The sequence below is a fragment of the Xiphias gladius genome, chromosome 19 (assembly GCF_016859285.1).
Source record: "Xiphias gladius isolate SHS-SW01 ecotype Sanya breed wild chromosome 19, ASM1685928v1, whole genome shotgun sequence".
In the NCBI taxonomy this organism is placed as follows: Eukaryota; Metazoa; Chordata; class Actinopteri; order Istiophoriformes; family Xiphiidae; genus Xiphias; species Xiphias gladius.
This window is the reverse complement of record NC_053418.1, coordinates 28,277,743-28,304,828: the sequence shown is the minus strand read 5'-3', so window position 1 is coordinate 28,304,828 and position 27,086 is coordinate 28,277,743. Positions and strand designations below refer to the sequence as shown.

General features: G+C 38.5%; 1 protein-coding gene across 1 annotated transcript in view; it reads left to right on the top strand.

Annotated features, from left to right (window-relative positions):
- The first annotated feature begins 585 nt into the window (after positions 1 to 585).
- The window catches only part of cacna1ba (calcium channel, voltage-dependent, N type, alpha 1B subunit, a), a 162,903-nt gene continuing 136,402 nt past the window's right edge, over positions 586 to 27,086 (top strand). The window contains exons 1-3 of the mRNA XM_040155330.1: positions 586 to 845; positions 4,133 to 4,238; positions 6,698 to 6,837. Coding sequence (XP_040011264.1) covers positions 586 to 845; positions 4,133 to 4,238; positions 6,698 to 6,837 — 506 coding nt within the window. The remainder of the gene's footprint in view (positions 846 to 4,132; positions 4,239 to 6,697; positions 6,838 to 27,086) is intronic.

The following is a 27,086-nucleotide window of genomic DNA, read 5'->3' as shown; positions in this document are numbered from 1 at the left end:
GTTTTTTCTCACCTGGACCGTGGGCGAGGCGGTTTCAAAGAAGAGCCGCCCAGCGTTCAACTCCCAATGGAAACGGCTCTTTATGGGACAGAAACGGTGTAGTTTGGGGACCTTTTCTGACTCCTCGCTGTGACGGTTCGCAGTATTTTCTGTGCCGTAGTCTTTTGTGTTGAACTGACTGTTTTTCACTGGGGTTTTGGTGAAAGGTGCATCCTGTAGCATGGACTTGTAGCGTTGACGCTAGTATATTTCTGCTCTCTCTGGGGACCGGGGCAGTCAGCCGAAGAAAGTACACCAGTGAAAAATGATGCATCATGGCATGTGATCTTAACTTTGAGCCACAATTTCATGTTGGAGAGGGTGACAGCATGGGAGGCAGCAGAGTCGAGATCACAGACTGACGTTGATGAAAAAGAGCCTTCTTCTCCTTGTTTTGTTGTGCATGTTTGATTCTCCTGTTCGTGGAAGATACACGCCCCTAAAAGACCCGGAGGAGGGAACGACAGTGTGTGTTGTGATGCTTCTTTTCCATTTCTTTTCTGGTGTAAGTTTTGGTTTCTCCAGCAAGATCTGTGCTATCCCAGAATGGCTCGCTTTGAAGACGAACTGTCCAGCCGCTATGGAGGCAGCTGTCCCGCGGGTCCGGCCAGAGGGGCCAGCCGCCAGCCGGGGCCTCCGGGGGGCCAGAGAATATACAAGCAGACGATGGCCCAGAGAGCCAGGACCATGGCCATTTACAACCCCATTCCAGTCAAACAGAACTGCCTCACCGTTAACCGCTCTCTGTTCATCTTCAGTGAGGATAACATCATACGGAAATATGCCAAAAAGATCACCGAATGGCCATATCCTTAGAGTCCAATACCTTCATATGTGCCGGTCTATCCCGTGTAACGCGAGATCACCACGCCGAACTCCGCTGAAAAATATGTGCATTTAAGGTTCCGTGTTTACCGGCAGAAGATACGTGTATCTAGGATATGATACACTACCTACACTAACGAAACGAAAGGATACAGCCTTTAATTTAGCATATATACGATATGAAAAGAATCGTTTATATCACTAATATTGAAAACTTCCACAGTTGTTTCTCCTTTTGTTTCCACAGCCCTAATTGTGTTATGTTTTCGTTAAAATGGTGTCTCCTGTGGCGTCCCTTTCGGCGCCTGGGCTAAGGCTTAGTTTAGGTTATGGTTAGGCGTAGCAGAAGTAACTGGTTAGGGTTAAGGTAAAGTTGAGGTCAGGTTAAGCAACATAAAAGACGACTGGTTTTGGTGAGTGATACGACTTTGTTGTTCAGATATAGGTAAGGGGAATCAAATATCGAGAGGGAAACAGACTTCCATACAGCAGAGGGGAGTGCTGCAGCCTGTGCCACGATTGGGTGCTCCTCAGTCAATGTTCTATAGAATAAATATCCTGCCAGACCTTATTTCAGAAGAGGTCTTAAACCATTTCTTTGATGCACGTCTGCTACCACTGTTGACAAGCAAGGCAACCTTAAAGAGTCACATTTCTAATGGAGCTTGATGTCATTTGTTTCATATTTCGCCTCAGAGAAAACAGAACATTAATCGATTAGTAATTACCAAAAGGTAGTAAGAAGGCTGGGTGCATAACATGTTGCTTGGTGTTTTGACTTGTGTTTCACCGCTCTGTGGGGTTTCATTTTTTTATGCCAAGTCTTCTATTACAGGGGTTTTTCGTCAAGGTATCTAAATTTCTTAGACTTTTACTTGATGAAGAATATTTCTTAAAGACTTTAATCCAGGGAGACTTACGTTGTTTGTCTCTGTTATAGGCTGATGGAGCCTGGTCAGAGAACAGGTATCATGTACTCTATCCCGATGCTGAATTCATGAATAGCGTAAGACCCATGGTTCTCAAACGTTTTCTGGCATTGCCCCCCCCCCCATTAGCGAAAAACGTACACCCCACCCCACCCCACTCCACAATTTTTTTTTTTCAATCATTAGGTGAAGCAAATAATAAAAAGGGATCCAAGTTAAATTTTAGTGAAAAAGAGGCCAACAGAATAGCATCAGGAAACTCTTGTTTGTTTATTTTCCCCACATAAATCATAGTCATTCAGCTTAGTTTCACTCCATATTTTTTCCCCCTGCCCACCCCTCAGTTTAAGAACTACTGGGTTAGGCAATGGGGTACATAAAGGCAAGGTTTAAAGTTGAGTTATAGACTGTATAACACCATTGTGGTCTATTACGTGTTAGACCATGGTCTCAATGACATTTCATTGTGAAGGATGTAGTCTGCAGATGGTGCTGTCCAGAGTGCTGAACTCCTAGCAAACAGCAGGCTGACCTCAGCATCAAGGCGGTGGCACTCTGCATGGGTGTGACAACAAACAACCAAACCATGGCAATAAAATGCAGCAGGATGCATTTCAAATTAGGTGTTGTTTGATTTTTAATTGATTTAGTTTGCTGTGAATGATTATTCGAGTGTGGATGCCACCTATTGAGTTTTGTATTTTGACTCACCAACAGAATAACTACTCACTGGCTTAGATTTGGATACTTTTTTGAGGAAAAGTCAATGGTAAACAACTCTTATGTTAATGGTTGTAATAGGTGTTGCAATCAATTCACATTTAGTCGTGTAATAGCCTACATTACTTAAGTCACTGGTTGATAACCTCTGGTGCTGAACAAACGTTTATCATGCTTTGATGTTACATTGCATTACCGAGCCCTTTATACTGATGCAGAACAATCATGGCAATACTACAATATGATCTATTGTGACCCCAAGTAGTTGGAATCCATTGGCAAGCTCCTGTCCTGAGGATGCCCTCCTCCTGGCACAGATGTAACGGTCCTGAGGGGATGTTGGAGTGGTAGTGCGAATGACACAACAGCAGTGCACTGCAGGGAAGTGAGATACCCAATAATCTGTACAAATCTTTGTATAATTTCTTGAAGTAACCAGAAACTCTCCTCTTACTCAGTACTGCAAAGGTGTTGCATATTGATGAGGATCCCAACTGGCATTTGACTGTGGCAGAAAGGTGATTTTTGTATTTTTACGGGAAAAAAGAAGATGTGTCTGTATGAACCACTGAGGACTGCATGGGAATATAAATATAACTAGTTAACTACTTTGTGGGCATTGGGGTTAAAGGGGCACTCCACCAAATTTAAACTTTAACTTCAAATACTTGTCATGAGAAGTACTACTCAGCCTGTGAAAAACGGCTGTATGATTTGTTCTGTAGCTATGGCGGGAGTTTTCCAAAGTTTGAAACCATGACTCCGGTTATGTCATCAGGGTTATCTCATCCTAGGTGTGTGACTTAAAAATTTAACAGGAAACTAGGGCTCCTTAAATCCTCTATAAGTATTGCTGTGTCCCAATTTCGTACTACATTCAAACCGTATACAATAGTTACTATATACAAATCTTTATTGTATACTGTTTTAGCAGTTAATATTACAAGAAATTAGCATACTTTACCGTTATATAGCAGGAAAATTGTACAGTGTGCGCGCCATAAGTCACTAGTCATACTGTGACTTTAGAATGCTACAGCCAGGTCTATGTTGCAGACTTAACAATTACTTTTTCCAAAAATGCAGTTGTTATTTATTGTTTTCTAAGGTCTTCCTAGAGTCGTTTCACCACCGTCCACAATTTGTTGTAATTTTTAGCTTTCAGCAGCTCTTCCATTTTCTTTTTGCATTACATTGTGGGAGAATAGTATACATCAACAGCACACTCAGAAAGCAAACATTGTTAATATGCATACTGACTGATTGGAGTACACTTAAGTGTATCACTTGTTAAGTATGAACACACTACTAGCTTAACTGCTTAGAATTAGTGTGTAGTATGGATTTGTGACCTACATGAGAAGAGGTCTTAAACCATTTCTTGGATGTTTACACATTATGTCTTCTGTAAAAAAGATACACCAACAAACACCAAGCAACAAATCAGGTGCAGAAAGTTTGGTCCCAATTGTGTTTTTGAAGAGTTTAAGATGTATTTTTGTTATCTATTCTTTTTCGTCTTCCTATGTTTTTATGTATTAGTTTAATGGTGTGGTTTGTGTTTGTATGTGTAGAAACTTGTGAATTTCCTTTTCACAAGAGTTCCTTAATACTCTCACTCCATTTGAGTACATGATCCTGGCCACCATTATAGCAAACTGCATTGTGCTGGCTTTGGAGCAACACCTACCGGCCTTAGACAAAACACCGATGTCAGAGCGTTTGGTAAGTAGCCACGACTGCTTTTTATTTCCTACTGTACAGCTCTTCATGTCTCATTTAGTAGAAAAGATAGTAAACTGCAACCACAGTGATGGTTTGCTCTGTTAGTTTTGCTCTGTTAATGTCTTTGATTTCTCTTTGTAAGTGAAATAATTCTAGAATTGGCTACAGTTTGCAAAGCACCTCAAAGAAATATGGTAGTCTGGTTGTTTTCACCTGCAGATTCTGCTGCAATGAAGTTATAGACTTATGCTCTGCTTAATCCAATCTTTCGTCTTTTTCTAGTCCATGTGTTCATGGATTTGAACATTTCACTGCCAAACTACATTGAGTGAAAACATCGAATATTTTAATAGGAACTGAAAACATGCTGCAATAATGACACTGTTTTCATGAATTTCTCAACAACGTGTTGAATATGGTGTAGGATTACATTTTATTTTTCCCTCAGTGATGTAGGTTAAGCAGAACCCCACAGAGCTGCCTTTGATCTTCACTGTGTATCATTACTTCTGGTTACCCCTGCTGCGCCCTACCCCTGCCCCAGGTCTCTTGTTAAGTCTTTCCGTTAAAGAAGCAACTGCTGTGAGCGTTTCTGTCCAATCATAGAGCTGGCGGTGGCAGGGGCAGGGCTGATTTAAGAATGAAATGTCACTGCTGAGGCCCTCTAGCATTCATTTTCATTCTTTCATTGATCCAGTCTTTGAGATGGACTCAAACCCTGTCTGACATTATACCACAGAGTTCATGGTGAATTGAAGTGATCAGATGTGTCATCAGGACTGTGTCAGTGCATCATAAAATTTCCCGTACAGCTTTTCCACCTTATTATCTAGCCCCAGTAAACATTTTGGAGACAAATTAGTATGTCTGTACTCTTGTCAGGAAGCTGTGGCTCTGTGTTTGCTGGTGCTACAAATAACTTTTTTTTCCATTATTGATTAATCTGCCAATTATTTTCTCTATAGATCAATTTAAAAATTTGAAAAATTTGAAAAAAAAGCCCACCACAATTTCTTGGAACCCAAGACAATTGTTCAAATTGCTTGTTTTGTCTGAGCAACACTCAAAACCCCAAAGGTATTCAGTTTGCTATTGTATATGAAAAAGAAGCAACAAATTTTAACATTTGAAAAGCTGAAAACAGAGTTTAATTGGCCTTTTCGCTTGAAAAATGAGAGATGATTTAATGATTTTCAAAATAGTTGTCAATTAATTTTCTGTCCATTGAACTAGTTAATCACCTAATCCTTTCAGCTCTAGTCCATGCACTCCTTAATGTTGTTCGCTTCTAACATTGGTGATGTAGAGTTTGCAGCTTATTCTTATACTATTTCTTCTAAGACTTTAACTAAAAGCATAGTTCCAAGCAAAAAAAAAACAAAATGCCAAACACAACAGCTGGTATAACACTGGAAATATTTCAATACTAATGCCAATATCATATCTGAATGCTAATATTGAGACCAAAATGATATTGATCAATGATCATTGGTTGATCAATCTGAATGCCTTGTGTCACAATTTAACCAGGAATACGTGCTTGCATGTATCTGATTTGCCAACACAGCACCTTGCACAGCTGATAATGTTACATTGTGTTTTGGCCAAAGTAGAGCCAGGTTCAACTTTTTTGCTGACAACACTGTATTTTTTTGCTGAAGCCCTCTGTGTCAGTATAACCACTGTATGAATACAGTGGTCTCTTTGAAATGAATGAGGAGACTGCTTTTTTCATGCAGTGCTAATGTCAGTCTGAACGCACCCTTACTTTGAGAACTATAAACAGGATTTTCTATAAAACCTCAATTTTCATTCAACAAAAGAAGCCAAATGTTAAATGTTGTCTTCATACGAGCAGAAAAATAGTATAAAATTGGCAAAATGATGATTTAAATCAAGGAGGATGTGATGAAAGAGACAGAGGGATTAAGTAAACTAAGTAAATAATCTGATCAGACATTCAGAGCCAGTTTCCACACTCAACAGGTTTCAGTAATTGGTGCTACAGACACATCTCAGTCAGTACCAGATAGGATTAAATACCTAACCCTATGTGTGATACCTAATTAAAATCACACCTAGTCTAATCAAGTTATTTCTATAATGCAGTGAATCCTGTACCTATTTATTTAACTTTTAAAAAATATTTAAATTTAAATATACTGATTCTAAAATTACTGGAATCACCCAATTGAATATGCATTTTTGGTGGTAGTTGTTCGTAAGAGTTCTTCGGGGTGTTAAATAATGTGATACAGTGTTGGAGATGATCATGGGACACTAAATCTCACAGACCTACAGACTGATACCCTGAAGCTGTTGTGGAAAATTATGTGGACCCTTCATTTTATTAGAGGTTGATGACATTGGCTGGCCATCATTTGTTTTTATTGACACAGCCAGATGGAAGTCTGTAATTTTATGAATCCTCCTTACTATATTCTGCTTTTTTCTAACAGGACGACACAGAGCCCTACTTTATTGGAATATTTTGTTTTGAGGCTGGCATCAAGATCATCGCCCTTGGCTTTGCCTTTCACAAAGGCTCCTACCTACGTAATGGCTGGAATGTAATGGACTTTGTGGTGGTCCTAACAGGGTGAGTAGCACTGGCCTAATGGCTTATATAGCTTTTAAGTGACAGAGCTGACGGGCAGCAATGATTAATGAGGGGAGGGGTTAGCTCTGCTCTCTCTCTCTATCTCTCTGTTTGTCTCTCTCTCTCTCTCACTCTGTGTGCGTGTGTGTGTGTGTGTATTGTGTTGGTTTACATTTCTAATGATCAGTAGAGCCCAGCCATTGCAGATGGCAGGGTGTTTACTGTTCTCTTCCTGTCTAAATAAACAGGATTTTAAGGTGCTATTATCTACGTTAGATGTGCAGAAAATTAGAGGGAAATCAGTGTACACACAGTGTGGAAATGAGTGTAAAACAGAATTTCAGGGAAATATTTTTTGTGGTGCTCCATTACCCATTTAGAACTGATGAAAAACCATACACATTTTTCATCAATAACAAGTTTTGCCTTTTCAGTTACAATTATTTTGAGATTTCATTAGCAAAGAACAGAGGCACTGGAGCTTGTTTCAACCCTGTGAAATGGACTGTTTTCAATACATTGTGTCGGAGTTTGTTTTAAATGACGAGTGATACGTGATTAATGACCGATGGTTCTGAAATTGCTTCATTAGTTTGACAGTTTTGAAAGTTTTCAGCTAAACTATATTCTCAATTTATACATACTCTAACATTGGGGGGATTGAAAGACAGGAGAATAATTGAGAATTTGGTGATCTACTCCAATATCTGAGTGAATATCATTATTTAATCACATCACATTGCATTGCCACCTACATCACATGGAATCAAATACACATGTTGACCATGAAGGAAAAATGCATGAGCTCAAAGTGGACATTAACTCTGTACAGGTGGTTCCTAGCCTTTTCTGTCAGATCCAGCTACAATCCTACCAGATGAACTCAAGAACAGCAAAAAAAAAAAAAAGTTTTTCGTACAGTTGAACTTTCCATGATTAGGGTAATTTGGTTAAGTTTGCATTTTTACTTCTATAACTTTGAGTTGTGTTTATCAATATATCCATTACTTTTAGCTAACTATTTCAAATATTTATCCATTGCTTTTTTGCTAATTATTTATGCCATTTATTCTGTAGTTTTAGCTGTTTCAATCAATTATTTTCTTCCTTTGACTATGTTGACTTTGATCCTCTCAGCAGTTAATTGTACTTGTCATATCATGCATGTCCTACACAATATTGCCATTTAGTTATTGGTATGTGCTTTACAAATGCTCGGTAAGCTTAAAGGAATGCTGCTAGACCAGTTGTAAGCTCCTTTTTCATTCTGTCATCTCTGACTGACTGTGGAGTAAACAAAGAGAATCCCTTGGTATTGGATGAGAAAGCTAGTACGGGAATATTGCTGTTGGTGTGGGGGAATGGAGAGATGTAGAGCAGAGGGGCCTGGAGTGTTGGAGGTTGGTGGGGAAGGGCGGGGGTAGTGGCGGAGGATGCTGTTACACTGCACAAAGTCCCTGGGTGCTTGCTGGTTCCACCACGGGATGGCCAGGCCTCTCTTACATAACGATACAGAGATTTATTTGGCCCATCTATTGGGGTTTATGTCAGGAACCTCATTACAAGAAACAGGGCCTCTGTCAATTCCCAAACCCCTCATCAACGCCCCTGCCCCTCCCACTGGAAGTGACCAGGTCTTTATTCCTGTTGGCTGAAAAGAAGGGGAAGCAGTCGGTGGAAATTATAATAAATGCCATCCACCGGAATTAGTCTGGTTTTGCTGGAATGATGCAGAAATCTGTTTGATTTTGTGTGTGTGTGTGTGTGTGTGTGTGTGTGTGTGTGTGTGTGTGTGTGTGTGTGTGTGTGTGTGTGTGTGTGTGTGAGCGCACGCATATATGCATCCATAGGGGTTTATCCTAGAACCAAAAAAAACTAAATTACCTCAAACAAGATTTGCAATTTTAAGTCATTTTTGAATGCACATTTTTCAAATCACCCTGCACTTTACAACTGTATTACTACACAATTATACATTTGACAACACAAAAAAATGATGTATTACCTACCTTAAAGCATAAAACTGGTGATATTCTATATTTTTCTTATTGTCAACAATTCCCATCGAAAGACCAAATGAGCAACCAATACAGTATAAACAACTAACAAGTATTGCGTGTGTAACCAAAACCTGATATATTTTAGTCACAGAGCTCCAACAATGAGCCACACTTGCACTGGGTGACATGTTCCTTCATGTCCTTTCCAAATGTTGTTTAATCTGCTAATTAATGTGAGATGATTTGAACAGACTTGCCTGAATAGCAGCTTGCTAGAAAGATTTTTTTTTTAACATTTTGCATTTTGCACGAATACCCCTTGACTAGAAAAATAATAACTAAAGAATTGAAACAAAATCCACTGATCAGTCATCCCTCCATTTTGTTAAGTTAAAAAAGTTTAAAGTTCCTTTGTGTAGTGGAGTTGAGTGGAGTGCCTGGCTGTCACTCACAATGCGTCAGAGGACATTTTCTAGTGTAGTGTTTTGTATTGTAGTGTAGCTGGGCACGAAGCCAGGTGTCTTTCACAAGGCATGGTTTTGTTGTCCCAGCTTTTTGAATCTGTATATGTTAAGGCAGCTTCTTTTTAAAAAGTTAGCAAAAAGCCTTTGTTGGTAATTTGGCCGTCTGCTAATAAAGCATAAATTCTGAAATCGAGTAGGTCATTATAGTTTGAATATTTAATTTTTTTCAAACAATAGTTCAAATTTTGAATAAAAAGTTCACCCCTTGTATGTGCATGACACAATAAACACCTACAATATATGTATGAGTTATAGTAAAAAGGCTAACAGATGCAAAAACAACTTCTATGTATGTGAATATATGTTTGAGTGCACTTGGTCGGACGTATGTGTGTTTGTGAGGGTGCTGAGTGTAGAGGTGAGGGTTATTTACAGGTTGTTGAGGCCTGTATGCAGGGACAGCCTCCTCCAATGTGTGCGTGTGTGTGTGAATGGGAGCAGCCCAAGCAGGCATTATTGAATTGGAGCTGAGCAGGCTGACATGATAACCATAATCGAAGGGCCAGATGGTGGTTAGAGGGCATTACAACAGTGGTCTGGACATCTTATCAGTGTCACGCTATAATGACAAGTTGAGCCGTGTTGTCAAGGTAGATACTGGATCACTCATATATAGAGTACATGCAGCTGAACGGACATACACATGCAGTCAGTTGCCCTTAAACATGCATGTACACACATGCACACATGCTGGCACATCACTTCTCCATGATGAATTTCATTTCCTGCAGGATGTGCTGTGTAAAAACCCAAAGCAATTAGTCATTAGCCGTGACTCACTGATTATCAACATTCAGCTCATTTGGACAGGACATAAAAATATCAGTCAGGTCAGCAGCCAGCTCTAATATGAGTTTTTGAGCATTCACAGTTTTCCTTAACGTTAAATGGAAAGGTGGATGGCTCTGCAGCTGCTCAACCAGTACAACAAGGGTTGCGAAAAGCACTTTGTAACCTTGGTTTTGAGACGTAATATACAAATAAACTTCATTATTATTATATTACCTGTGGTTACATTTAAGGGAAACTGAGTACACAGGTCAGAGATATACATGCAGGCTAATATAAAACACCTAAGGATACAAAATATGACAGCAGGTTAACAGAGTAGAAGAGAGAGCATTCCAGTGAATTTATGGATACTCATGTTTGAGCAACAAAATGTTGGGTTTGTGTTAAAGCTATATTGATTCATTTTTGCCATCTTGGCAAAAAAAAATCTCCAAACAAGCTGACAGACACACTGACCATAAGATGTATTTATATTAACATGTTAGTAACATTTGCCTGTTCACACTTTAAGCAGATATTGAGGAAGCGAGCAAGAGTTTCCAGGCAGGTACAGTGGGAGTCATGCTCGTTATTTTGGTGTACTGTGGATGTTTTATATAGGATCTTCTGTCAAACTGCATTGTAGCTCAGCTAGAATGAGGTTGACACAACATGACCTTGTCTGAAAGCAGCTACAACAACAAAGGAATAAGAGCAACAAAATGGTCCAGAAATGCAATCAGCATTGTCATTAGCTGTCTACTGCAGTATTTAAACATTTTAGTGTAGATTTTTCCTTAAATGATAATTATGTTCTATTACTACTTGAGTCTTAGCTTTGCTGTCATTTCTATCAGTAACATTGTACTCGTCATGTTAATTGCTGAGATCTAGATTGCGCAAGAAGCATCCGGAGTCAGGTGATCAGTTAAACAAACCCCTGGGTAATTTCAATAGTGATTTAAATTGCTGTTATTTTTTTCTATAAATTCACCTACAAGACTGTATTTGTGGTCTACATAATATTAAACAAGATATGAAAGTATTTATTAATTGCAGCTTAATAGTTGGCTAGTTATGTAATAATGACGAATTGCTAGTGAGTCATGTCTGACAGGTTTTAATATCAGACGATGACTGATGCTGTTAACAGTTGCAGTTTCATATACTGAGAAGAATGAAATAAGACGAGAGGAAGTGTGAGGTAGGAGAAGAGAGGAGAGAGTGGACCAGAGAGAAAAATGCGAATGAAACCGACTCAGTCTCATCGTTGAACATTAACTTCCAATTGTTTATGTAGAAGAAGACTTACAACTCTATTGGTCTTTTTTGAGCAGGAAAAAGGCACAGGCCACTCATTTTTTTCAGACATCATAATCATACAAATTGGTGAGTTAATCTTACAGACGCAGCTGTAAAAAAATCAACCAGAAAACAGCCAAGAGTTTCATTTTGTTGTTTTGCTAACTCCAAATTGTAACTGAAGTAACTACAACTGAGTAGATTTACTAGCAATAGTTGTCATAGGTGGGGAAATGTTGCTGGCTTAATCTTCGCTCAGACACTGTTCATCATGTAAATTGTAATTAAAATTGCAGTTCTTGTGATTTGAAAATTGAGATCCTTAAAATCAGGATTTTGATATAAACTTGACTAATCCTTCAATCCTACCCCCAGAGTTAGTTGGAAGAGCAAACAAAGAGTGAATGGTAAAATTATTACCCAAACTGTCTGTTGTAAACATCCATTACAGTTTATAAATGGACTTTGTGTGCATAGTTCTCCTGTGCAACACAGATTATTGCCTTCATTTCTGATGATGCATTTTCAGACAAATTACTACATGATGCTTAACTGAATATAGGAAACCACCTGGAAGGCTTGTGTTGCTCTCAATAATATAAAGTGGGTGGCAGGGACCAGGAGAGCGGGTGTAATAAGATAGCAAAACAACAACAACAACAACAACAACAACAATAATAATAATAAATAATAAATAATAAATAATAATAATAATAAAGGTGGGGTTGCTGCAGAACCAGGAACAAATGAGTCTTATGAGCATCAACAAACATCTGTCAGTGAAAACTTTCCTCATTACTACCAGTGGCTTTTCACACTCTACATTGGACACACTAATTGTTAATCAGTCTATTTTTTTCCTCTTACATGAAAATTAAGTTTGGGAGGTGAAGAGGTGCATAATGGAGTTACATGCAATGTGCCATGGGCTTGCATTGCAAGCTACAATAGGTGAACTGGCACCATTGAAGGTCTACTGAAAAAATAAATTTCTAGTGTTAACACTGTTATACACAGATATAGCTTAACCTAAATATTGTGTAGTATTGATGTGAAAGGCAGTTCAGTGAGCATCTCCATATTATTGTAACCATTACCATTTTGAACATGCCATCAATTGATCCTGGTCCATATCATATTTGTGTTTGCTCTCAGGACATGGGCCTGAGCCATCTTTCATGAGCTGCTAATCAGATCATGTGGTGGGCTGCATAAACGTAAGAGCCTGGATTTAGGTCCCGTAGGCCAGGTCTGACCTCTACATGTTCCAATAAGATGAAGGGAGTTGCTAATAAGAGCATATATCTGCCTCACTGTGCTCCCACCCAGATCAATAGTGTATTGAGCTGAACGCAGAGCGAATAGATTCACTTCGGCACTCCTCTTTATAGCTGGCTGGATCAAAGCAGCTTGTGTTGGATTTCTGCAGTGGCTCATTCCTACATTACAGCCTGCCCTCCCTACTGTCACAGACAGCCTAGGATAACACTACTCGGTTTGAATTGGTAATATTTTCAGGTATCAGTAAAATATATAATTTCCAGTGACTTATTGAAAGTCTCACAACAGGAATAAGGTGGCTCTGTTTTAAAAATGTAGGGTTTTTACATGAAGAATCAAAAATGCTTGAGATCGTATTTTGTTTTCAAGGTTTAATACAAAGATATTGCATAATTGATAATCCTTTCATTTTTTTAGAAGCAGTTTCACATAAATCTAATTAATACATCCCAACTGGACTTGGTTTGACTGACTTGCCACAAGTCAGCATCTTTGCCTCATTTGAATTTTGAGGAGGTCAAGTACCCTGGCTGTTGTGGCTGTGCAGCCCCAAGACTCTCTGCTTCATGTTGGTGCAGATCAATTGGAGTTTACACAGAGCCGGTGGTAATTTAACTGGGCACTAATGGATATTCTCTCTTTGATTTCATCAGTTTATTTCATCATTTCATAGCTTGCTATGATTTAGCTTACTGCAAAAATTAAATTTTTTAATACACGCTGGGCATTCTTGCAAATAAGGTGTCTAGACTAAGGTTTGACTCTTACTAATGGACCACTTACTAACATGTTTCATCCATAATCGCTTAAAGGATGAGTTGCAGCATTTTTATTTAGGTTTATTATATCCCAATAATTATTTTATAGAAGGCAGTTTTCCATCTTCAGTTTTTCACATCAGGGATGTTGCACATTTTTAAAGCGCATCTTCGTGGGTCCCTTGTAGGGTCGTTGCCTATACCTTTGGCTTTAATAAACTATTCCACTCACCTTCCACACAGTGCGGAACCCCATGAGTATAAGAGAAGGATGATCATATCTGAGTAAGCACTGGACCCAGTCATTAATGCAACCCGTGACCTGAGGATCACATAGGGGGGCTAGGTTGACTGGGTTAGCTCCTGAAATTACTAGCTGGTCAGCGTCCAAGGTCACCCTGATTAGAAGGGTCTTAAATCAGAAAGCGCTTTGGTGATTTACTGGTGACAACACTTCTAAAGTGTTGAGATTACTACTACTACTACTACTACTACTACTACTACATTTTGAGTGTAAAACGGTATTGATAAGGGCCTTTGTTCTAGTATGACCAGTATCTTATCGAGGATGACAATGTTCAGCCCCATTCAGGCAGGCTTGATATTACAGAGGGAGCTGGGAGATGAACTATTCACTGCTCCTCTGTAATGCAATTCATTGTTTCGGATGGCATTTTTAACCATTCTGAAATTACAGAATATGGTCTTTGATAGACATGGACATTCAGCTGGACAAAGCCAAAAGAGAAGCCTCCTCAAGCAGGCGCCGGAGAGTTGAAGGTGAGGCAAAGGTGAGGCGTTGTTTTACTTGAGTCAAAAATCATTCTCCTTAAGAGTCATAACTCAGTCAAATCTTAAGACACAGGTGTCAAACACATTGACATACTTCAGTGTGATTTGCAATTCTTCAGGATATCATTATCTCTGATGTCCATTGCAAATAAATGCCTATAAATCTGCTTTGTAGACCTCATAGGAAAAAAAATAAATAAATAAATAGTTTAGAACTTGCCTGAGGATCGTCACATTTTGAAGTTTTGTCCAGTATCAAAGTAATTCAGTCATAGTTATCTGTCTGCACTGCAACCATGAACTGCTAATAGCTAATTTGGCACACTTATAATTGTGGGAGTTCCCCAAAATGTAAATAAATATGGGCGCAAAAAAACAAAACAAAAAAAAACCAGAACAAAAAAAAAAAAAAACCCAAAACACACACAGGTAGAGCTAAAGAACAGCAGCATGTGGCTCTCCTGGCGGCTGTATTTTTTTTATGTGGTCATATTGATTCCCAATTAGGCTTATGAGTCGGTGTGAGCATGTTTCCATCTATCAGATTAACAAAAATATTAGTGACTTCCTGCATTTTCAAACAAAAGTCAAATTGCACACTGAGCTGAGTTAAAAACAAAAAAACAAAACAAAAAAGAAACGAAAAAAGAAGTACAAGGACAAGCAGCCATTTCTGTAGGGGGGGAAAAAAAAAAAAAAATCAAATCAGAGATCCAAAATCTTAAAATACAAGGATGTTGCTAAAGACTGGATTTAAATTGCAGGCGGACCAGTGAATTCACAGAAAAAAAATAAATAAAAAAAATAAAAAAAACTAGATAACTCCAGCTGAAATAACTACTGGGATGGGGATGAAAAATTACCCGCATACATGCTCTGCATAGGATTAAAATCACCTTACATCCACTAGAGAAATAAATCCAGTCTAATGGGGACTTCAGCAACCTTTAAAAAGATGCAGCTGTGTAAATGACCTTACTCTACTATTCCAAAACGTTAAAGATAGGTATTACAGTGTTTAAACATACCTCAGTGTGAGAAATGTCACGGCTTGTGCCTCCATTATATGTGCTCTCAATCAGGTTGCCTAATGCCAAATGACTCACGTGAATTTGTGGAAAATTAAGGAGAGTTTGATGTGCCAGTATCTTGCAATTGTCATTTGTGGCAGCAGTTAAGCAGAACTCAGTTAAACCAGTAAACTTTTGTTAGAAGCAATATTTTAGAAACTCCATCTATAAACAAGACGGATATCTATATGCAATTTCAGAATGCCTTAATCCTTTCAACTGTGGATATAGTTTGCTGAACAGGTGAATATTCCCCTGATCTGCAGCTGTTCAATCTCTTATCTTCCCAGAGCTTTGTTACTGTTCTAATAGCCTTGTTCTAAATTTTTATCAAAAAGAATAAAGACCCAGATTTTTATACTTATGCTTGCATTTCTTCTAGCAGTCTCCAAAATGTTATAATTCCTTTTTTTTTTTTTTTAATTTTCTAGCTGCACATTCAGTGCATGGCTATTGGCTATACTGTCATATCTTTTGGCTGGAGTCGCTGGGTTGAAAAAATTTGCTGAGATGGTAGTAAGTAATTCCAGCCAAGCCTCAGAAAAAGTTTCAAAAAGTTGTGATTTCTATTTTCTTGGAGAAAAAAAAAAAAAAAAAAAGTAGAAAGAGGCGTTTGCACTCCTGAAACCCCCCGTCTGTTTTCATTGATCACTGTAGTCTTAGATGTACTCTCGCACAGCCTTAGCATCACACATATTGGTATGATTATGATAAGAGCCAATTTGTGTATTTGCCGTGTAAAAGCCTTGTGATCAACAGAGGACCATTGCTCTCTTGGTAGCATCCACACCTCCCCCTGTACCAACACCAGGGACTGCTGGCTCTTTGTTTAGCAAACAGGCTCACAGTGCCAGTGGTATGTGATGCAGCACAGTGCTGCAGACCCTTTATAGATAAGAACTGAGAGGAAGGACACAAAAAGACACAGTGCAGGATAGCTGGATCCCAATGAAAGCACAACAAAACACTAGGGATAGGTTAGATAATAATAAAAAAAAAAAAAAAAAAAAAAACTTTGTTCCTTTTCTTAAAATTTAATGTCTAAAAATGATTTTTCTAAAATAAGACATTTAATGTGATGCATTTATATTTAGTTTGAATTCATATTCCAATGCTCTGTTTAAATCTCCTTCACTCCCTAAAGTAGGTGGTTGTGTGCCTTGTGTGATCATGATCTGCATTTTAACTTACAAGAGGAAGAATATGCTCGTTTCCAACTTGACATCTGAAGGCATAGAGACTTGAATAAGAGGCTATACTTGGTTCTCCTAATGTATGCTTGGTTGCTTGGAACTCTTGTCACATAAAAAGAAACATGACGACACAAATTAAGCCTGTTTTATCAATTTGTGCTAAAGGAATGGTGTTTTTGTTTTGGTGTATTACAGTGTTTTCAAAGTCATTATTGTAAGGGTAAATATGCCTTTTGTTGACATATTTGTATTAAAGATCTTTGTATTTAACCTGATATCAGCTGATATTCTCAAAGGCTAGGTTTTAAAATGAGTCTTGATGATGACAAAGTTTATCATTGTGTCATGAATACAAATCACCACAAATGAATATAAACCAGATCCAGAATGCTGTGCATTTTCAAATCATACTGCAAATAAATAAAGAATACAGTGACTTTCATGTTTACAAGTAAACAAGAAGTCAAAGTAAGGACTAATTAAATAGTCATCTTGCTATCTTTTCCCAGCTTGACACAAAGTTCACTAACTTAACAAGAATTCTAAAAAACTTGAAGATGAGCTATTTCATGAAAAATTTACACTCTTAAAGCTACATTAACTGATTTTTTGCCCACTTGGGGACATATCAGCAAGGTGTAAAACACAACATTGACATATGACCAACTTCTGAAGTTGATATAGCTAAAGTTTTAGTAAAAAGTTGCCTGTTCATATGTCCAGCAAGTCCAATATTCACTCTTAGCTCTGGTTTGGTCACCAACCCCTGAGAAAAATATTCACCATTTTAGCTGCTAAGTGGTCCAATAAGTTTTCTATATTGTTGATGACTGTCTGCTGGCTGTTTGGTACTGGGCAGGGAGTGAACAGTGGCTTTATCAGAGCTTTTTTGCTGAAAACACCTGCCTCCTGCTGCTGGAAATGATGTTAGCTGGAAAACTAACTATGGACCTCATTCAAGAACATTTTCGTATTCTTGTCCTAAAATTCTCTTCTGTGAGGTTTGTTCATAGGAGTGTTCCAATTTAGATTCACCAAACTCTCTTATCTGCAAAAAAATTTTCATAGAATCACGCCTTTCAGACTGACGAATCTGTTCATGAGTAAGTGCATGTTTGTGAACTTTAATCATTAGAATCACCAACGCCCCTAACATATATACTAATAGGCCAAGCTTTGTATGTGGGAAGGTTTCACTCACAAAAATGTCATACAAGAGTAAAAAAAGAATTTCACAGTGTGAAAATTCAAGTCTGCTGTCAGAAATCAAACAAAAATATAACAAATTTAGCGGAGTCAGGAATCATATTAGAGGACCCAAAACAGCAAATCTGTCAGTCATATGTCATCAGAGCTGCTGTACGGTTACAGCATTAAAGAGGGAATGGTTTAGGATACATGAAGTTAGATGCTAAAAAATGTCTAAAGCAAAGTGGTTCATCATTAATATGCAAGGTGGTCAAGGGGATGACAATCAGTGAGCTATTAGACTAGAGAATATTACAGCCTACAGTAGTGAGAGTTGTTTTCCAACAACTACCAAGATAAGTTGTGCCAAAATATGCCAATACAAATACTAAAATCTAAAAAAAATAAAAAAATAATAAAAAGAAATAAAAATAAAAAAATAAAAATCCATGAACAGAAGGTGAACAGAATATTAATTTGCTGTAAGTTTGTTACGTATTTTTAATTTACAATGACTGTCATATTTAAATCCAAATTCAGATCAAGCCAGCATAATTCTGAAATCAAAAGGAGTGCGTTTTCCCCCTGTGGAGAAGGAAAGTCTATCTCTTCGTGACTTGTAAAACAAGTCTGCACCACTTGAATTTTGTTTGTACGTAAGGGAAAATTCCAAGAACAAGAAAATTGGTGAATGCCACAGATTCTCTTAAATCGCTTGTACATGCCACTTAAGAACGAAAATGTGTCCAACTGGTTCTTGCACGAGGCCCAGTTGGTTAAGAGAGACTAAAAAGCCCCTTAGATACAGTATATGTAGAACGTCAGAGTTGGGTATATCCGCAGAGTGGGTTTATCAGAGCTTTTTCAATGCAAACAGCTTCTTGCTGCTGCCTAAAACTGGGTTGAGTAAAGCAGAACTTGCCTGATGAATGAAATGAGCTTAAAGACACTAAAAAGTTCTTCAGCGCTGAGTTGAAGAGCAGAGTTGGATGATAATTCTGTGGGTTTGTTGCTACAAATGATTACTTCCACATTTCACAGTCATTTGATCCATTGATAAGAATATTAATTAGTGCAGCTTTAGGTATCTTAATGTTCCCAGTACTGAAAATGATTAAATTAACAGTGAAAAAAAACAAAGATCATTAAGACCAACATGGGATACAAAATGCTGCTGAAGCTCATAATAAAAATTAGATAGAGGAAATATGGCCGCACAGTTTTGCTTTTAAATAAAGAATTAGCTCATTACAAATATAACCATTATTAAATGGAAAGCAGAAATGTGAAAATAAAATGTAATTGCCAGTTTTATTGAACTGTTTATGTAGCTTTATTCCTGCTACAGGGGGAACTCTCTTTATATCAACTGCAAATAACACAGACCAACTAATAATTGGGCTGGCTGTCCACTGGTTGGGGAAAAAAAAAAAAAAAAGGCTCAATGAGTCAGCAAACTCACCTTAATTTAATGGATAGACACCAGCCTTTGTATTTCCAGATCGCCTGTTTTTAACTAGCATTGACAATTTGCTGGATGTATTTTGTGAACACTGACCAGTGATAGCAGCCAGCCAATCAGGTGTTTAGGCTCCAGAGAGCCGCTTTAGTGATGTAAAGAGGGTTATCAGAATCTAGGCTATGGACATTGTGATGATGGCTCTGTGGTCAGGGCTAATGCACACAGCTCTCAATAAATCTCTTGGAGAAGCAAGACCATGGTGTTTGTACAGTGAGCTCCGCTCTATCAGGGTCTCTCTTAAGAGCAAGGCTGGAACAAATAAATTAATAATTGATTGGTTTCACTGTGAATGAATTAGTGCAGTTACATTATGCATTTTATCCTCTTTGATAAGCCCTGTGCACAGTATACTTTACCTGAGGTATATTATCCATTCTATTATAAATAAAGTGTTGTAAAATGTCCAGGTTTATCTGACATAATGTAATGGAATAGGGAAACGCATTAATACTTGCATCATCCTAAGATGTTAATGTCCCTGCTGGTTTTTCCATGGTTTTCCACTGACTCCTGGTTGACGACCTTTGACTCCTTCCAAGTCGATCGTTACAGCAGTTTTGGTCTGTTGTTTATCGACAGCTGATATACAATTTGTTTTTTTGGTGTTATAATCATTCTAGACCAGAATTCTTGCTGTTTCACTAATGTTTTCTTCCCCTGGAGAAAAGAAAAGGAGGACATTCACATTTAAAACCAGAGACAGGAATTACAATTCCTCCCTCCCAGTCTGTGAAAGCAGAAAATGTAATAACCTCACACATTACAATAACCAAAGGAGTATCTCAGGGCTCCTCACTTGGCTCGGTTTTCTCCATTTACATAAATTACCTACCCTCAGTCATTCCCAATGGCTCAGCTCAACTCTACGCTGATGACACCGTCATCTACACATCAGATGAACTTAGTTCAAACCACAGAGCCACCTGGATTGATAATTCCCTCAAATTTTCCAACGCACATCAATCGACTATGAACAAAAATCAAATCAAGCCTAGATTTCCTGTACAGGAGCAAATCCTGTTTTACTACCAGTTCCAAACCCCCCGATCAAATCCTGCATCCTTCCACTTTTGACAACAGCGACACCATCTAGCACTCTGCTTCTAAAAGCCTTCTCCCCACACTAGACACATTGCGTCACACCATTCTTAGATTTGCAACAGGAGCCCCTTAGCACACTCACTGTACACTAAATTCAGTCTCCCGCCTCTCTCAATACACAACAAAAGCACATCTATAAAGACTTTGAATGGATACACCCCCATCCCTCTCTCTAAACCCCTCTCCATTGCCCAGTTTACATACAGCCTTCGGTCCAACAACTTTATCTCACTCAAGGTTCTATCAGCCTGCACAAATTCTGGCACCGAAGCCTCCTAACACACTGCTCCCTCTGAATGGAACTTACTACAGAAGGATCTGTAAAAAAGCATAACCTTAATCTTACTGAACGCATCTCACTTCCACGCGTCACTAACATACTGAACAACACGTTTTCATTCATGTGACCATTAAACTTTTACTATGTGCTTAAAAAAAAAAAAAAAAAAAAAAAAAAAAGAACTTTACTCCGGGAAATGGAGAATTATGCTGGGTAATTATGAGCCCCCTCCACCCCGACCTACCATTAAAACTGTGGGGCGAGATGTGACTGCAATAGAATAGAAACCAACCACAGCTGTGGTCATCTACATTGGGAAAATGTTTACTTTCAGAATATATATTACTTAGTTACTATTATTTCTCTTTGTGTATGTTTGTTCAAACAACAGAAAAAGAAATCTGTCAGCAACAACTCAAAATGAGGGATAACAAGTGAAGTTGAATGTAGACACTTATGATACTGAAGCATATCCAAAAAGGCACAGCCTATGGTTAAAGATGTTTTGTTGGGTGGCCAGTTGTGAATGTTTTGACTGGATATTCCAGTTTTGAGATTTTTGAGCTTTTCCTGCCTCCCATTCCAGACTTCTGAATAACTGCCAACATCATCTTTGTTCGGCCATACAGGTTGTTCTAAGTCCACTTACAGAGGAAAGGGGGAAGAGAAAGAAAAAAAAAAAAAAAACCCTCAAATATTTCTTTGATTATGTGCAAAACTTCTGTGTCAGATGAAAATGACACTGCTGGAACAAATACTTGATTGGAGCGTATTCTTAATTTTGCTAAGGAGAGATCAAATGGAAGAGAATAATTAAATTGAGGTAAGCAACAGAATTTTGGCAATTAGACTCCATCAATATGAAACATCTTCATGAAGTCTAGGCCCATGTCAGCACCATGAACAGTGATGCACTGTATGAATGTGTGTGAGAATGGGTGAATGTGGCAGTAGTGTAAAGCACTTTGAGTGGTCGATAAGACTAGAAAAGCACCATATAAGTGCAGTCCATTTACCATCAGGAGTATAGAGCCATTGGAAACGATTCCACAGCAGAGTTTCTCTAGGTGGGGGTTGCTACTGGGACAGAACACAGGAATTCTAGGAGGGATATTGGTTACAATGTCTCACCAGTTTAGGTTATTTCACATGACAGATTTTTTGTATTTGCATGAGTATCATTTCTGTGCACCAACCAGATTTTAGCAATATTTGAATCAAAATCTGATGACAGCAGGTGGGTTGTTTGCATATGTTGCCACTGTCAATCAAATCTGATCAGGCCACACCTACAGTCAAGATGAGGAATATTAAGAGTTTTAAAGTCTTAATAACAAAGGGTGTTTTTTATCAAAATTTAAAAGAGTAACTTAACACCAGACTGAAAAGCAGTGTTTCACTGGCATCTCTGGTTGAAGCTTCAAGCCCGTTTCATCTCTTGGAATTGGGGTTATACAAGTATACTCTGTAGGATTCAAAAGAAAAAAAAAAAAAAACCCACACACTTAATACCAGCAAAACAAAGACAAAAAAGGGCAGAGGGGAAGAGGTCCTGTTTACTTAAATGTTGGCACTTAGCAGCCTAAATTTTTCAGTTTTAAAAATAGCAATCAAACTTCTAGAAAGAATTGGTTCTCAGGGAAACTAGATGTTACATATTTTAAGTGATCCATTGAAGTAAAGCCCAGTTTCTTAATTTGAAAACTTAATTTACTGTATGAAAGAGGGAGGCAGTCAGCCTTTCACCTAATGAGGATTAATCATCAAGCTACCAGTGACTCAAATGCTATGACTGACTTCAAGTTAATGCGATGTTAATGAATGAAGTATTAAGTCCAGATGTCCACTACAGAGAACATTTACAAATTATGTTTTAATGTGAAAATCAATGAGTTCAGCTGTGAAAACTATTCCTGGGATGTTTAGTTACATCCCTTAAAAACAATTAAAATATAACATTGAAAAACTTGAGAATATCATGCTTACCTTTCTTCTTTCCATAAAATGTGCTATCCAGTATGGTGTCCATTTTGAAAAGACAGGAAGAGGAAGTTAAAATGGTCACACTGCCACACAGACAATGTCATTTTGAAACCAATTGTCCTCTTAAGGAACAACAGCACTTAAGATAGTGGCATGTGTAGTTTGAGGGGAATTAGCGAAAACCACTAGAGTGGACAAAAATGAACATCTGAATCTCAGGATGATACGAATATATATTTCTTTAAGACCCAAGTTTATTCCTCGAAATACTAATGACGAGGTTTCTGAAACACCTTTGAATATCAGATGTCATATGCAACCTCCACTTAAGTTAAATGGCCCATAAATGGAATTAGAGCTGTATATTTGTATTGTTACAGATACTAGAAAACTTTAAAAAAAAAAGTGGAGGGCCAGAAATCAAAGTAGAGTTGCAACAAACTATTGTGATAAGATAATTATTGAAATTGGGAGGAGAAAAAAAGGTAGATTAATCATGAACAAGAATAAATTAGTTGTAGCCCTGAATCAAACAGATACATGATCAGAACATATGGCCCATTGTTGCTGGTGAATGGGGACAAATCGAGGGCACCTGTTCTCAGAATACATTTTCAATCAGTCAGGTTGTAAGCAAAGCCCCAGTTTAGCCAAACTTATTTGGAAGAGAAGACAAAATTGAATGGTAATATCATCCAAACTGTGTTGTAAAGATTGATCACAGTTAAGAGTTGTACAATGAGGGATTATTAACATGGTAGAGGAGTTGTTTAGATAATCTAGATAAACTGTTGGTTTGTTTACAAACTGATCATCTAACTGCTTGTGTTCCTAGCGCTATTGGTCTTTGTTGTGATGTTTCCATGTTCCCACATCTCACCAACTTGACAACTAATGTGCTAGACTTGTAATTGGGTGAAGTGGGCAACTAACCAAGGACCTCAGAATTTTAATGGGCCCCAAAAGCTACAGGTTTACCAAGTATCGAGCCCAGGGGCAGCAGAGGCAGGCGGGAGGACCCGAACGCAGGCAAACAGAAAAAAGGTGCGCACATGAACCAGAGCAAAACAGGCAGGAACTGAACACCAAAGTCCAGAAAGTCAAAGCAACACATGAACAGAGAAACGAGACAACCTGACAGTGACTGTGAGCAAAAAGGGCAGGTACGCTGTATATAGTCCATTGCTGAGTGCAGATGACAAACAGGTGAGATGGGTGTGGCAGTCTGGGCTGGGTGGTTGGCAGAGTGAGAACAGGTGTGCAGATGCACAGGGAAAGCCAGGTGTCTGGAGGGAAACAAGGAAGGCAGGAAGGAATGACAGGTCCAGAGGAACAAGAGAGCCCAGAGATGAGGCAGAGGGAGTACAGTGAGCTCCTGAATATCACAACATCCAGTGACACTGATAAAGTCTCAAAGCTGGGCTCCTGTATCAAAATCTAGTGTTAAAACATCCATCTGGCCGTGTTAGTGAGTATGATCTAATCATAACTGACAGAAATGATGGACAAAGCCATTAAAATAAGATGCATGTTGTTATACTGTAAACCTGACTTTTCCTTTAACAAATTTATTATAATGTCTATTTTCCAGTTTCTAGTTAGTGAGGTATTTTTGGATATACAATTTTAAGCCTCAAGGCCTCATCTGGTAACCAACTAAATGAAACAGCCTTATATAGGAAAAATCTTTTTGTGGTTGAACGAACATGCATTGCAACCATGTTAAGATTCACTGCTTTAGACGCCCTGCAGTATTAGCATTGGCTTAGTGTGTCATTTATCTTTTGGGATGATGAAGCCAGAGGGTCAACCCTGTGGTCCTTCATTACTGTGAAGGGAGGAAACTGCTGCCATTCAGCATAACCAGCCTCAGCCTGTTTCAGCTCATCACACTCATTGCCAGGAAAGAAATAAGCTGGCGAATGAGACAGAGGCTGAGAGACAATCTCTGTGCTGAGGTTTTTTCTTTTTTGGACTGACGTGTCTGAGACTGTCAATCGATGCCCTGGGAGGTGTCTCGAGCCCCCACTCCATCACCATCACCACCTCCTTCAGGGAGCTGATTGATCTGAGAGTTGGTTGAGTGGGAGGGTCGGGACCCCGCAGGCAGCTGGGCACTGCTGTCTCCACTGGGCTACTAGCCATGTATCTCTGCATGGTACTTTGCTTACACTTTCATCTGTAAGGGAAGCTAGAGAGCATGCTGTAAGAATCTGCCTGTGGCTATAAAGCGTGAATGACTGTGTATATTTACAGGAGGATCAAATGAACCCATGTATCTAATGTAATCTGGCTGAATGCCACACCCAAATTGCAAGTCTTGAATAGACTCTCTCCAGAATTGGCTATTTTGCCCCATTCAGCCATGTTATCTCTTGGTCTAGATACCAGACAGTGATGAGCGTAGTTTATTGAGCGTGGTCTGTCATTATGTTAAGCTGATGTCCATTACATGAATACTCGATTTGGCCCCAAGCTCTGACTGAACTCAAATCATTGATTTGCACTTACTGTCCATCACAGAGATGGTTTAGTCTCATTTTATTGCACCAGCACAATCTAAGCAGTAGGACACATTTGACTGGAGAAATATTATAGCCCTGTGTGCTTTAATGGCTCAAGGATGACACTGGAGATACCCATTTATAACTGAGTGTACTTGTGTTCCTTCAAAGCAGCAGATAAAAATGTCCATCAAAAAAGAACATTATTTTTTTTTAAACACATTATTTCTTTATTCCAACAAAGATTTTTTTTTCCTCTATAGATTGTTGTTAGGCATCCATGCTTTTTCAGCTTTGTGGCTAACACAAGAATTGGAAAATCATAATGCAAACATAATGGATTTGCTTGGACAGTTCTCTGTGTGTGGGTTAAATTGTGCAGCAACTGCATTTGCATCAATGTCCTTGTCGGATGCAGTTCAAAACTTTGGACTCCTTGTTTAAGCAACTGAGGTACAAAAACCTATGTAGGCTGCTAGCTGCTAGCAAGACGGTTGATGATAATTTGACACACATGTAGAACTAGGCTCAGTATAGACAAACCAATCCAAACCATAGTGGACTGAGTAATATCTCCACCTTGTTTTTAAAAACAGAGGAATTACAAGAAGAATATTCCTTTGTCCCAATTACCTTCTCTTGGGACACAGTTGTTATCTTTTATTTAAATGGGACATTATTTTCCCTATTTGGGTTAATCATTTACATAACAATGTGTCAATGGTATTATTAAAGCTCCTTTATCATCTGTGAAACCACTGCAAGCCCTGCTCTGACCCCCACGCTAATCTGAGATTCATTTGTTGCCATTGAGATGAGCTGGGACGCTATGTACTGATTTATTGCACATTTTACATAAATGCAGTTAGAGTATTAATGTTTTCATAGCTATAGACGGAACTTCATCCACTGTGTTAACAAAGAACTTCCTTGGGAATTGGGAGCTCACAAATATGGCAGAGTACACACACACATGTTAGTAAAAAAAATGACCATCTCAACATGAGATCACAGAGCCGCTATGAAAGCAGTTTGCCTCTCCACACAGGTCAGGTGATCTTAACAAAGCTAAACAATCATGCAGGAAGATGTTCAAGATTTTTTTTTAGTAGTAAAGCAGTTATTATGTCAAGCACTCTGCAGTGATAAAGGCACAATATTGCATAACAGAGCCAGTATTGGAACTTAATCACATTGTGCTGTCTCAGTATAAAAGAAAGAAGCTGAATGCAGGAGCTGAATACTTTTTTTCTCTGTCAGTTTACTGTGGCTACTTTCTTGGCGCGGTTCAGTGACTCACTGACTTGGTGATTGATCTGTATTTACAGTGACAAATCAGTGACTTTGTTAATAAAAATGTGCAGTAAAAATGGAAGTAAACCTTTTAGCACTCTTGGCCAGTCCTTAAGGCACACCAGGTTGCAGCCACTTTGCGTTAGGCTACTTTTAATGCTGGCTATCCATCAGTGACCGACAGCTCTCGTTATACATTTACGATTGTTTATTGATTTGAAAAGTTATCAAAGTTTTGATGATCTTTGCTCATTACCACACTGACTGTGCTGAGGGTAATTGATTTCATGTTTTCAAAGTTAACTACTTAACACTAGCTCTTAGCTAACATTGGCCAAAGATCATCAACAGTAGCCACAACTTATCGTTGTTTGTGTAACCTCATATGTTAAATTTGGAAGTTATTGTTGCCCCAACTGTGACTTTTGAGCTGCATGTTTTTCATGTTGTCACCTGTTTTTTGTTAGCCACAGCAGAGTTTTTATATCCAAAGGTGATAATCCAAGATGTCAACTGTTGTTTGTCTGCTGGTCTGTGCTATTAGATGCACCTTTCCCTTCCGTTTGTGCAATGTCATTCGATGCTGTCAGATCAATTTGAAGTATATCTATTGTCAGGAAAATGAATCACGACGCCTTTGTTTATATCATAATTTTTGATCTTGGGGCTTGCAGAAGATATCAGTCC